The sequence below is a fragment of the Sander lucioperca genome, chromosome 13, assembly GCF_008315115.2.
Source record: "Sander lucioperca isolate FBNREF2018 chromosome 13, SLUC_FBN_1.2, whole genome shotgun sequence".
Classification (NCBI taxonomy): domain Eukaryota; kingdom Metazoa; phylum Chordata; class Actinopteri; order Perciformes; family Percidae; genus Sander; species Sander lucioperca.
The window spans coordinates 27888598-27902005 of record NC_050185.1 but is presented as its reverse complement, the minus strand read 5'-3'; the positions used below and the strand labels follow the sequence as shown (position 1 = coordinate 27902005).

The following is a 13408-nucleotide window of genomic DNA, read 5'->3' as shown; positions in this document are numbered from 1 at the left end:
CTCTTTGTTCACTGCAAGTCCAAACTGTTAGGAAACAGCACATTTCTGCAGCACACGTTTTTCAGCCTAGAAATTAAAATGACACAACTATAAAGCAACTATGGGTCCAGTTTTTGGACTTAAACGTGGCTGGGGCATCTGTTATTTTCCTCAAACTGCTGTCCGCCATCCTGTTGAAAACCTCTTCCTCTTCAGCAAGTTTATCTCATTCATGTGTTGAGCACTACCTCAAGAAGCCATAAAGTAGCTACGCTGGGAGCAGGGAAATCTATTTAGAGCGCCTTATTTTATTTATTGAAATATTGATATTTGGCACCAATTCTTGTATCGCACAAAGAAAGACAACGATATATTGCCGTATTGATATTTTGTCCCACCCCTACTGCAGACAGACAAACGGCCCAATTGGCCTTCAGCTGGCCCTCGTGTCTCTTGTCTATTGTGGGAAAACAAAAGTGACAAAAACTTTAGAAAAAGTGACAAAACGTTTGAAAAAGCGTCAAAAACTTTGAAAGAAATCCAACCAAAACTTTGAAAAAAGCAACAAAAACATTGAATAAGGCGATTAAAACTTTGAAAAAAGCTCCACCCCAAGGAACCATGAAGTAGTGACACTGGGAGCAGGGAAATCTATTTAGAGCGCCTTATTTTATTCATTAAAATATGGATATTTGTCACCAGCGTTTCGATTATTGGATTGCACGAAGGACAACTATATATTGCCGTATCGATATTTTGTCCCACCCCTAACACATACTGTACACGCAAAGACCTCGCCCTAGTGTGAGCTCGTCTTTAACTGGTGCAGTATAACAAATGGCAGCGTTTTCCGTTTGAACGTCTTCTACTAAGTACTTTCCTCTTTGTCCTCGAAACGAACTTTTCAGTCGGCTCAGCATCTACTGACACAAGACCACCAGAGACGAGAGGCAGCAGTGTGCAGTGTATCCACTGTCTCCAAGGCCATTGCAGGTGTAAGTGTGAAGAATGAGCTTGAGTTCAGTGCTCAAATTATCTTTTTGTCTTTAAGGGGGTCTCTCTATCTCATAAAAAAATGTTGGCACACCCCACACATAGCCTAACAAGGCTATACAATTAAATGTAAAAAGCCTATAGGCACGAGTGGCGCTTTTGTGCAGTATATGCACACGGTAGGCCTATGCTATAACCTGACACACGCACACAACAGAAATGGATTCCTTTTAATTAATTTCAACATATTATTGATTGTAATAGTCCATATTTCATTTCAATTTCGCAATACAAAGAAATAGACTAAACTATTTAGTCTGAGTGTCATTCTTAATTTCACAATGATGAAATAAAACGTAACTCATTTGAACCAGACCACCATCTCAGATATCCTCGGTGTCAAACACAATAATGCATGTAGTCTTTAACTTCTACACAGGGAAAATGCACTAACTGGCAGAACGTAATAAAGCCATTGCACAGCCAAACTATGTTTTAGTCTTATAATGTGTACACGTAGTGATAACAACACCTGGGTGTTCAGTCGTCTCGTGTGTTGAACCGTGGAAATAAATAGACGAACAATTTTGAAATTTGCACTGAGATGTTGTCGGTTCGGGTAGTCTATTCACTGAATATTCCGCCATCAGAGATTGCATTGTATTGCTGACAAGTGTTTCAAAATATCTGGGAACTTTTCCGGAGCTCTGAATGGCAGAGGATAGTTACAGATTTATTTTTATTTAAGATGTATTGGTGGTATTTACCTCAAAAGCAAGGTGACTTCTTCGGACTTGCGAGTGCTGTCAAATCGTCAATGGTTTGCTCACATAGCCTAGTGGTGTGGTGGTGAAATGCATGCTGAGTTCATGAGCGTAGGGTAGGCTCAGGTCTACGTCCCGTAGTAGCCTATATTTTATATTTTAATTTAACGTCGTTAATGGTAAGAGGCTGCACAGGGATGGATAATGAGTCATTATTTAAGATTAAATAATGCCACATATGGCAGACACCTTCAGATATGAGAGACCCCCTCAGATTTTGGACTTTGTTGCTTTCATGGGAGCCAGTCCTCACTCTATGGGAGCTCGGCTCCCACGTAATTCGAGCATTGCTTGAGTTTATTTGTCCTTTGTATGCTTCAAAGTACCTACACACATAGAAAGAGAAATTGTCTAAAAGTGCTTTCTGGGCTGTAGCCTAACATCATTCATTATGTATGCCTCGCTCTGCCACAGCCTGGAACTTGGCTCAGTATGCAAGCGAAAGGCACTCACCTTTGTTTTGAATTTTTATTCTGACCAACTGTCTTTAAACTGGACCTCAGTGGAATGCTGATGGTCCTGAATCCGCCTGACCCTGCAGATAAAAGAAGAACATTTATATAAAGGTACTAAAGAAGAACTTGAACAAATTTGAAATTGCTGATACATTATCAGGGTCATCCCTGTTTGTTTAGGCTTAGTGTTTATCGTTCTTCAAACATTTTGTTTAGACTTATTGCTAATCGTTTGATTGAAGAGCTTTGATACTCCAACTGAAACTACATTCATGGAAACCTACAGTTAAGGTTGGCTTGAAATCAGTTGGCTCAAAATGAATTTCAATGGTAAAAAAGGTTTTAAAAGCTGCAGCACAGTAGCAAAATGATGATCTTATTCCAAGGCTAGTCTCGGATTGCCAGACCTTACTCCACAGATGCATTCTGGGATAGGAGGAAAAAAAAACGCTCACAATCGTCGCTAAGCTCCGGACACAGCGACGGTGGCTCTGCTAAATAGTCTCAGGAAGGAACTTGTTTTGGTGGAACGTTGGTACCCTGCAAAAGAAAACGCCACATACAATATTAGATGACGTTAAAGATGAGCTATTTAAAATAGCTGGATACATGATTAAATGTAATTTGCTCTTACCGGTGTATCTCCGTGTGTACTTCAGGAATCCCACCAATCGGTCCCAAAACATCCAAGTTAGAGAGGAAATGTCGTAAACATATTCTTTGTAAATCTTTATAATCATTCCCTGAAAGAACCAAGCAGGCCTGCCTTGTTGAACAATCCAAATTTTCTTCAAATCATTTTCAGCATGTAGCTTGCTAGCATCGAAGGGATTTTGAGAACTGCAGCACACAGAGAGCGGAAGGTTAGGGACAAAGCCTTCCGTTGATCCAGACTATTCCAAGGCAATAAATGGATGCCATTGTTGGAGCAGACTCCCTGAGAACAATCTACAGTACTAACAGCAGACTGTGTAAACATTTCTGTTCACAAAACAGTCCAATGTGGTTCCACAAGATCATCCTCACTGCCAGGGTCTGTGGGATTTGGTGTTTATTTATGGGAGGCTCTGAGACATTCTGGCAGAGTTTAGATGCCTGCTTAGAAATGTGGGCTGTTCAATGAATGAATTTAAATTCATCCGGCTCACTCTCTCCTTTGAATTCAGAACCTAAAGCGTGTGGCGGAGGTGTGGATGGATGAATACGCCGAATATGTCTACCAGCGTCGGCCTGAGTACCGCCACCTGTCAGCAGGTGACATGACGGCCCAGAAGGAGCTGAGGAACCGCCTCAACTGCAAGAACTTCAAGTGGTTCATGAGGGAGGTGGCCTGGGATCTGCCCAAACACTACCCAATGGTGGAGCCTCCTGCTGCCGCGTGGGGAGAGGTAAAGATTAGTTTATGAAACTGCTTTGATAAGTGTGGTCCAAGATAGAAAACATACAGAGCAATGTACTCAGAGCTGGAAATGTATATGTGCACCCATGCTTGCACGCACAACTCTAAACCAACAAAGCACAAAGGTAGTATCTTAAAGGTCCCATGGCATGAACATTTTTTAACATTAATATGAGATCCCCCAGCCTGCCTATGGTCCCTTTATGACGTCATAAGGAGCAAGGTTACCTCCCCTTTCTCTGCTTTGCCCACCCAGAGAATTTGGCCCGCCCATGAGAAAGAGAGAGACATCATGGCAAACAAGCAAAGTGGCAGTTGGTCAAGGCCACACCCTCACCCTCCACCTTGCCCCCCCTCTCTCCTCCTCAACAGCATTTAAAGCTACAGACACAGAAATGGCACATCCTAAGGAAAGCTCATTGTGGGACTGGCTCTAGTGGCTGTAATTCTGCACCAAGGCTGAATTTCGGGAAAGAGACTTCAGATACAGTATTAGGAGACCACTAAGGCCTATATAAACATAAACATCCAAAAAGCAGCATGCCATGGGACCTTTAACTTAGTGTCTAAACATACTCTTACATGGATGGATGGATGGATGGATGGATGGATGGATGGATGGATGGGACCTTAAAAAGTTGCCCATCTCTAGATCTTGAACAGGTCAGTAAATCAAACTTAATTTGCACAGCATATTTAATCATATATGCTCTAATGCACAGCTGACTGACAGGTGCATGGGAGAATGAAGTCATCTGATAATGAGGCAATGGACTCACCCACCATCAGCACTAACACTGCTATTTAAAGTCTGTTTATTAATTCATAAATTAAAAAGAAAATCTGCTCAGACAAAGTAAGGCGAATAACAATATCAAAGGAAGTAGGAAATGAGTATAAACCGCTGAAAACAGAGTTTTCATCCAGACTTAATCCAGTTTCTACCTTTTCTAACGCCTAAAGGCTCCTTCCCCAACTCTGGTTCTCGGAACAACCAAACAGTTTGAAATTAGTATATCTACCATGCCCATGCTTTGTGAGCTTATCATTGATTTATTCAGAATCAAGGCATGGATCTACTGTATTTACAAATCTATAAACCACTTCCTTCAGTATACCTTTATGTGTATACACAGGGGCGTGGTTTCTGGGGCTCCTGCCCTGGATGTTTTTTCGAAAGCCCAGAATCCTTTATGCTGACTTTACTGTCTTTTAAAAGCTACAGCGGGTTCCCTTTTAAAGATAAATATATTGGTATCATCCATGTCATGCTAGCTTGTGGGTAATGGGGCTAAATAGCGCTCCAAAGTTGGGCTTAAATTTGTCGAGGCAAACACTGACATGGCCATTTTCAAAGGGGTCACTTGACCTCTGACCTCCACATATCTAAATGAAAACGGGTTCTCTGGGTACCCACGATTTCCCCCTTTACAGACATGCTCAGTTTTTCCTTGGCAACAATCATGTGTTTTCGAAATGATGTACAGATTTTAAGGCATTCTCTTATCAAAGGGCTTGAAAAATAGTACAAATAGCTGCCATAAATGGGAAAACATTCTTCCCGGGAAGCCATGCCCCCGGACCCGCCTTAGGTCTGAGCTGAGCCACGAATGTTTACAACATGTAGCTCCGCCCCTTTATACACATTGTTAAAATGATTGTATTGTTCATACAAGAGTCAGACTCTGCAGATCTACTAGTCCTACCAAGGTGGGTGGAGGCAGGAAAACAATCTCTACCGATGATTCTGCAGCATGTATTGCTGTGAATGAAGATTGGATTGGGCTGTAGAGTGATCTGTATGTAGCACACACACTTTATTGTGCTATAAAGTGTTATGACGTACCAAAAATGAAATAGTAGGTGGATTTTTTCAAACTCAAATGAGGGGTGTGCATCGAACTGGAGATAGCAAAATTCCCACTGTTAACAGTGATGAAACATTTTTGCAATAACACAGGATGTTTTCCTTCTCCTCCTGCATGCTGAAACTATCATCAGAGCATCTTGGGTGCACACCCAGCAGCCAAACATGCCTTTGGGCCCTTCCAAGTGTAAAAAAAACAAATGGCAAACCAGCAGCAAAGAGTCCTCTGGAATGTAGGTCCATGTTCAGTTGTGTATTAAAAAAGGAGGTGTGATCAAATCCTTTTTACACAAGGACATTGGTAAGAGTGGATATATACTGAAATATGATTATTATACGCCGATCCAAGGTCAGTATTACCCACATGTCATTTTATAAGAAACATCTGATGAAATACAGTGGCAAGCAGGGCAACAGTACACATAAATCAAAAGGCAGGGTTAGTAATGTTGAAAAGCTAGCAAGATTTGGAAGAAGCATCTCCTCTGTCTAACCCCTCCCCATGCTCTCGGGGCTCCGCCTACACACAGACGTGCACTAGCATCGCTGGTTCGCGGCTTCAGAGCAGAGCGGAGAAAGGAGCGCAATTTTACTTCATGTCTCATTCCCAGATAAGGGGACGACGCGCATTGGCATCAGGCTCGTACATGGGAGGGGTAGAGTACGCACAGTGGGCAACAAGGCATTTCATTGGTTCTTTCCAAGCAGACCGCAAAGCAATGATTGGCGGGCGTTTTTACAGGATTACAGCAGCTACAGGTGACGGATTTTTTTCGCTCATTTTTCAGAGCCCACAAGTTATTTATTGCAGTCGGGATGTAAAGACCATTTCAAACAATATATAAAGTGCATATTGGAAATAGTTACCAACCCTGCCCTTAAATTAAAAACACAGGGTCCCTGCAGTAGTCCCTGTTTTTGTGACTCCATCTCAATGTCTTCTTGTGTGTGTTTTGCAGATACGGAACGTGGGCAGCGGGATGTGTATGGAGATCAAACACTTTGTGTCAGGGAGCCCCATCCGCCTGGAGAGCTGTGTGAAAGGGCGGGGCGAGGTGGCCTGGAGTCATGGACAGGTGAGGGGCATTCAACACTTTCAAATGTCTCATGAGGTCTCAGTTTCCTGACCTGGGAGGTTTTTGTACAACAGTTCCTTTATGCTGCATGAAGTGCTAAAAATTGTTGCACAATGCAAATTTTCTTCAAAACTTGACATTTTCAGCATGTAGCTTGCTAGCTCAAAGTTTGCGAACGGAAACACACAGAGAGCGGAAGGTGAGGGACATCATAGTCTATATCGACGACAATTAATTTAGGGGATTGCTCCCATGCCGCCTGAAGATCCGCCGGAGTTCCCTTATTTTCGGCCGGATGTCACTCACCTTCCTCTTTCTTTGTGTTGGCATTCTAAACTCGTGTGGATTTCTGAGGACTATGGTTAACTGCTCCTCAGATCTCTGCAGGGTAAATCCAGACAGCTAGCTAGACTGTTGAATCTGAGTTTTCTCTTGCACGACTAAAAAAACTTTTGAAATAGCACATGTTCTGCCAAAACAAGTTCCTTCCCGAGGCTATTATGCAGAGGTAACGTTATTGCGTCTGGCGCTTAGCGCCGCCCAAGACGATTGTGATTGGTTTAAAGAAATGCCAATAAACCAGAGCACATTTTTCTCCCATCCAGGAATGCTGTGTGGACTAGCCAGACCCTCCTCCACAGCGCCGTGGAGGAAGGTCTGGCAATGCAACACTTTTGTTAGCATGCCAATATGCAAACAGGCTAGCATGCTAAACATTACTGTACATGCGCGATATAACATTGTTAACATGGTAATATTTGCATAGTTGCTGTCAATGACGTGTATGTCATGCAAACTCGGCTTGTGTACGCTAAGCAAATAAACATATGATTGAGTCAAAATTCTTGCTTAACAACCTTTACAACATATGACACACACACTCTCATACATTCATCTCAGAGAAGAAAAACTGCACAAAGTTCACTGTAGTAGGGGAAAAAATGCTAGAAACCTCAGGAAGAGCAATGGAGGATGAAAGCGGTGGGATGTTTGTTACAGCTGAGTTGTGTTCCCTGCAGGTGTTAACATTTGGTTGGAGGGAGGATATTCGGGTGGGTGACCCCGTGCACACAAGGAAGGTCTGCTTCGACGCCGTGTCACACAGCAGCCCCGTCACCCTGTATGACTGTCACGGCATGAAGGGGAACCAGCTGTGGCGCTACAGAGAGGTATGGCAGAAAATTGCCCCTGTTCCTGTTTCTTGAAAGCAACTATGCGATGTGATTCTTTCAGTTTATTCTTCTGGCTCCTTTTGTTTGTAGAACAGTGGGACAATCCTGGGAGTCTGTTGCTCTCAGCACGTTCATGTCAGCGCCCTCTGCTCAGATCTGTGGGACAGATTTGTGTCTTTTTTTATACTACCAATGGGCGTGCAAAAGTCAGACATTTTCAAAACACCCAGTGGCTTTAAAGCTACTCTAGTCAATATTTGTGAACATAGTGAAACATTTAAAGAATGTTTTAAAGAGTCAACTGTTTCCCTAAGGGAGTTGGTTGAGATCAAACCAGAGCTAAAAGGAAGGGGGAATGTCAGGAGTTAAGTTTTTTTGATGGATGTTTTGCACAGACTTAAACATTTTAGCTAAATCTTGGCCCTATGTCATTGCCTCTGGGGCATTCTTGTCAAATTCAAGTGTTGGAACAGTGGCATAACGTTTTAAGATAACAAATTACTGTGGAACTAGTTGTAATTATTTGCAGGAATGTAATGCAAAGTACGTTATTTAATAGGTCACTAAAATTCCCCCCAAAGTCACATCAAGGAGGACATAAATACATTCTGAAAAGGACTTAATAGAGCTGTTCTTTAAAACTCATCTCTTTCCTGCAGGATAAGAGTTTGTACCACCCCGTCAGTAACAGCTGCATCGACAGCAGCCCGAGCGAGCGGCGAGTCTTCATGAACATGTGCGACGCGTCTTCGGCCAGCCAGCAGTGGCTGTTTGAGAGAACCAACGCCACCGTGCTGGAGCACTTTAACCGGGGGGGCGCCAACTGAGGCGCCGCGGCGCTGAGATGAGGCGTCTTTTAAAGGAAAAGACCATGAAGCAACGATCAACTTTGATCAGGTGATTGATGGTTGTTTTACAACATTATGCTTTTTTGAATATAAAAAGCACCACTAAATGAAGAATGACAGTTACATCTTAATGACCAGTTTTCTACTGATAATTTCCTTTAACTAACACAGAAAATCTTGCAGCCTTTTGCAATGTGTTTATCTATTTATTTATAACACTCAAATTAGCTGTGCATTGTGGGTATTTTATAGTGGACTATATAGTGAATGAAATTAACCGCAGAGAATTCGAACACCACTACAAAATGGCTAACACACTAAATAGGGCTGGGTAACGTTCAAAGAATTTCTATACCGGTTCCTGAACGATACTTTTTTGATACCAATTTTATAAAATCCATTTTAACAAAAAGAAATCACAACATTACAAATTACGGCACAGATCTTTTTTTTCAGCTCCTTCTACGTAAGCCCCGTGTCTGTGCGTAATGAAGAGTTTGTCCTGCGTGTCTCTACAACATGTAATGTTAATTGAATTGAATTGAATTTATAGTATCAAATCATAACATGAGTTATCTCAGGACACTTTACAGAGAGTAGGTCTAGACCCCATTCTATAATTTACAAAAACCCAACAATTCCACCAAGAGCAAGCATTTAGTTCAACAGTAGTGAGGAAAGAAAGTTCGGACAGACCCAGGCTCTTGGTGGGGGGGCATCTCCTGAGCTGGTTGGGACACAGACACAGACACAGATACAGATATAGAGAAATACGATTTATAATAATTGTAGCAGTTGGTATGAGGAACAGTGGCATTTATAGTAACAATAAAGATAATGGAACTATGACTAGAAATAATAGTTGTAGCCATTCAGGGCGTAGCAGGGCGTAGAGCAGGACCACAGTGGCAGAAAGCAGAGAAGAGAATGGGTTCCGTGTCTGCAGGTATACACCCTCCCCTGCCAATCAGCAGCATTATAAGATCTTGGTAGAAGCATGCTGCGTGTTTATAGGCTTACTGTCGCTGTTGAGATTTACTCCTTAGGTTTTGAAATTTGGTATTGAATGACAAGGCATTTTTCGGTACCCAGCCCAGCTCACTATTTCTGTGATAGAGAACGGTTTCGAACACAGCTAATCGTGCGTCTGTTTCACTTTTTTTCAGATAAGAATGGAAGCTTCAAGTGAGTAATGTGCTGCTTCAGAAACATTCCCCGTGGTACAGCAGTGATCCGGTGTGCCGGTTGAGAGCAGAAGAGCTGGTTGGACCACACGCACAACATCACCACCTCGGACAAGCTTAGGATGAGCAAGAAGGTAAAAGAAAGACACGTGAGGCACAGTTAAAAATACTGAAAAAATCTGATTTTGAAAAATATATATTTCATTCATTATCTCTATTCTGTCCTTCCTACAGGGTGGGAAAAACAACGGAGAAACCTGATTGTCCCCTGGAATTACAGGAAACACGGAGCTCTTACAGACTTTCCAAGAGACAAAAACACAAACTCAAACTCTGCTGGAGAATTTGATTGTTGTCTATTCGTTTGCCTCTTTAATTATTGCCTTAACGATTCCAACAATGGGAAATACCTGCTGCCTATGTTTTCACCCAATGAACCAAAACAGCATATGGTGACATATGTGGGACTTTTGTAAGTAAAAAACAAAACAAAAACAGATGAATTGCAAGAATGTTTTTTTATAGAAGCAACACAATCTTGTACAGACTCATCTTTAAAGTGCAATTCTTTTTTTTCTACTGAGCAATGAAGCAACAAAATTACATTATGTCCATTCTATCGCAAGATGATTTTTGTTTTCATTTCAAGCTTATTTTTTAATATCTATACAATTTGCAGGTACCGTACTGCTCACACAGGTTCATGAAACAGATTCCTTAGAGGCCTGAGAGAAAAATATACCTGGAGAACACACTTTATATCAAATCAACATCTCTTCAGCTGGGATATATTTCATTTGGGAGAGACTTCATTTAAGATTGAGAAGTTTGATTAACATGGTGCACAATAAGTTGAAATGTCTTTGGCGATTAGACTCCATGGCAACTTTAAAGGTGCAATATGTAATACTGACAACTAGTGTTTAAAATAGTTACTGCAGTACAAATTCAAAATACTGGAGAGAGTCGTCTCCCCAGCCCCCTCCTCCCCAGACTCGAAGTTTGTGTGTTTTAGTTTTCACTTAAGAAGGTTGGGTAATAGTGGGGTGGCATAGCTCAATAAATTGTAACATTTTTTTTCATTTTGTGATAAAAGCACCAAAATTGGCAAATGTGTTAATAGATACATTGGGAACAATATGATCAAGTAAAATGACTCTAAAGTCTTGAATTCAGGGCGCCTGGGTAGCTCACCTGGTAGAGCGGGCGCCCATATATAGAGGTTTACTCCTCGATGCAGCGGCCGCAGGTTCGACCCCGCCCTGCGGCCCTTTGCTGCATTCATTCCTCCTCTCTCTCCCCTTTCATGTCTTCAGCTGTCTTATATAAATAAAGGTCGAAAATGCCCAAAAAGTAATCTTTAATGAAAAAAGTCTTGACTCATAGTAAGAATAATTTGCTAAAAGAAAACCCTGAAACATCTAATTGAAATGAAAAGGTCATCAGAGCATGATACATGATAATTAAATCAATATTGCTAATACATGTTCTTATCTTACACGCTTCAAACACACAGTGTACCCACTCTCGAGCACCGTGCACTTGGATCGCTCAGGTCCTTGACTCAGCACCTGTATATGAGCAAAGACGTTTTACTGGAAATCTGATAAAACCCGAGGTCACACAAACTCATCATCTGTGCTCCGTCCGGGGAGGAAATCTGCACGGCACGCTCTCATTTCCCAGAAAAGAACAGCAGCAGCTCATGCCCGAAGATCATTTTCCACTTTCACTTATTTTTACTGACAGAGTGAGTCATCCACCTGACTGGCAATTTCCACAATGCCAGTATCTTATTGCTCTAACCATTGTCTTCTTTGCACACTATTGCGCTCTAATCACCAGATGTTCCATATAAGTCCTCTGGTAGTCAGAAAATGTAATTTCACCAAAGATTTTTGCCTTAACGTGAAAGAGAACATAATTTCGAGAATACACATGCATGCAGCTTCAGACTTCCATACATAGTACAAATGCTCAATAGAAAAGCTTTCAAACTCAAACTCTCGTGGCTGTAGTAATTATTGTGAGAGCAATTAAGTTGGTTTATTTTTCTTTTAAAATATAACAGATCTCATGTGACTAGGGCTGCAGCTGCCAGATATTTTCATTTTTAATGCAACTGCCTAATATTTTCCCATTTGACCTCCAAATATCCATTATTTCCAAATATCTAATTTTGGCCAAAATGTAAACATATTTAAAAAGATAAAACAACTAAAATGAACTAGGGCAACTAGGTAGCTCACCTGGTTGAGGGTGCGCCCCATGTACAGAGGCTCAGACCTTGCCACAGCAGTCGGGGATTCGATTCTAAGGCTGAGGCCCTTTGCTGCATGTCATTCCCCCTCTCTGTACCCTTTCATATCTTCAACTGTCCTATTAAAAAAAATGGCCTAAAGTGCCCAAAATATACCCTTTAAAAAAAAAAAAAAAAAAGACTTATTTTTATGCTTCAGCACAAGTCTTACTGCTGCTTTAATCATTGTGCCTTCTGCCTGGCCTGGAATTGAATCCCATCAGATCCCATTCTGCCTCGGCTTTTGGAATCTGCAGCTCAAAAAGTCAAATAAAAAATCAGAGATTGTGTTGACTTCTCACTTCTGAAAGAATGAAGACAAACACAAAGGAAACTGTCATCTGCCGTCCGTGTGTTTTGACGATCACTACGTTGGCCCTCTCACACAATTCATTTCCGCTTAGTGAGAAGTCAACATAATCTCGGATATTTATTTGACTTTTTGAGCTGCTAATTCCAACAGCTGAGGTGGGATGGGATCTAATGGGATTCAATTCGAGGCCAGGCAGAAGGCACAATGATTAAAGGAGCAGTAAGACTTGTGCTAAAGCATAAAAATGAAGCTCAGCGTAAATTCTTTCAGGAAGACGTCATTAACCCTATCACTACTCTTTCTTCTTAAATCAAATCAGCTGTTTAGAAGCGATACTTTCAGTTAAACCAATCAGACATGGCCACGAAATTTAAGGACCAATCACAGCATTACAGCTCTGCTTTAAATCTGTTCTCCCTGTGCTGTCAGCTGTCGTTTCAGGCAAAGCGCTCAACCCTCCACCTCCCCTGCCGCCTCCAGTCATCGTGTTTCTTTGAATTTAAAATCCTTCTCCTGACCTACAAAAGCTCTAAATGGTCTAGCACCATCATATCTAGAAGAGCTCTTAGTACCTTATTGTCCCACTAGAGCACTACGCTCTCAAAATTCTGAGTTACTCGTGGTTCCTAGAGTCTCTAAAGTGGGATGGGAGCCAGAGCCTTCAGCTATCAGGCTCCTCTCCTGTGGAACCAGCTCCCAATCTGGGTTCGGGGGGCAGACACTGTCACCACATTTAAGAAAAAACTGAAAACCCTCCTCTTTGATAAAGCATATAGTTAGGGAGTGAGGAGATCCAGAAATGCTTGTTACTAACCTAGCTCTGGCGAGTTTACTCCCCGCAGTCCTTATGTTTCTTTTTCCCAGCATATTTCGTTGGATTAGGATGGCAACAAGATCTCGGTTGCAGCTGTCGCCGTGGTCCTGCTTCACTACACCCTGCTACGCTCTACGGTGCCCTGCTGTGCCACGCTACATACTGTAACGCCTCCAGTGCCCTGC

The 13408-nt window shown here is 42.0% G+C and overlaps 1 protein-coding gene across 1 annotated transcript in view; it reads left to right on the top strand.

Annotated features, from left to right (window-relative positions):
- Window positions 1–10422, top strand: part of LOC116056096 (polypeptide N-acetylgalactosaminyltransferase 10-like) — a 93528-nt gene extending 83106 nt beyond the window's left edge. Inside the window, exons 9-14 of the mRNA XM_031308222.2 lie at window positions 3418–3639; window positions 6477–6593; window positions 7613–7762; window positions 8425–8662; window positions 9780–9931; window positions 10032–10422. Coding sequence (XP_031164082.1) covers window positions 3418–3639; window positions 6477–6593; window positions 7613–7762; window positions 8425–8592 — 657 coding nt within the window. The 3' untranslated portion in view covers window positions 8593–8662; window positions 9780–9931; window positions 10032–10422. The remainder of the gene's footprint in view (window positions 1–3417; window positions 3640–6476; window positions 6594–7612; window positions 7763–8424; window positions 8663–9779; window positions 9932–10031) is intronic.
- Window positions 10423–13408: the final 2986 nt, after the last annotated feature.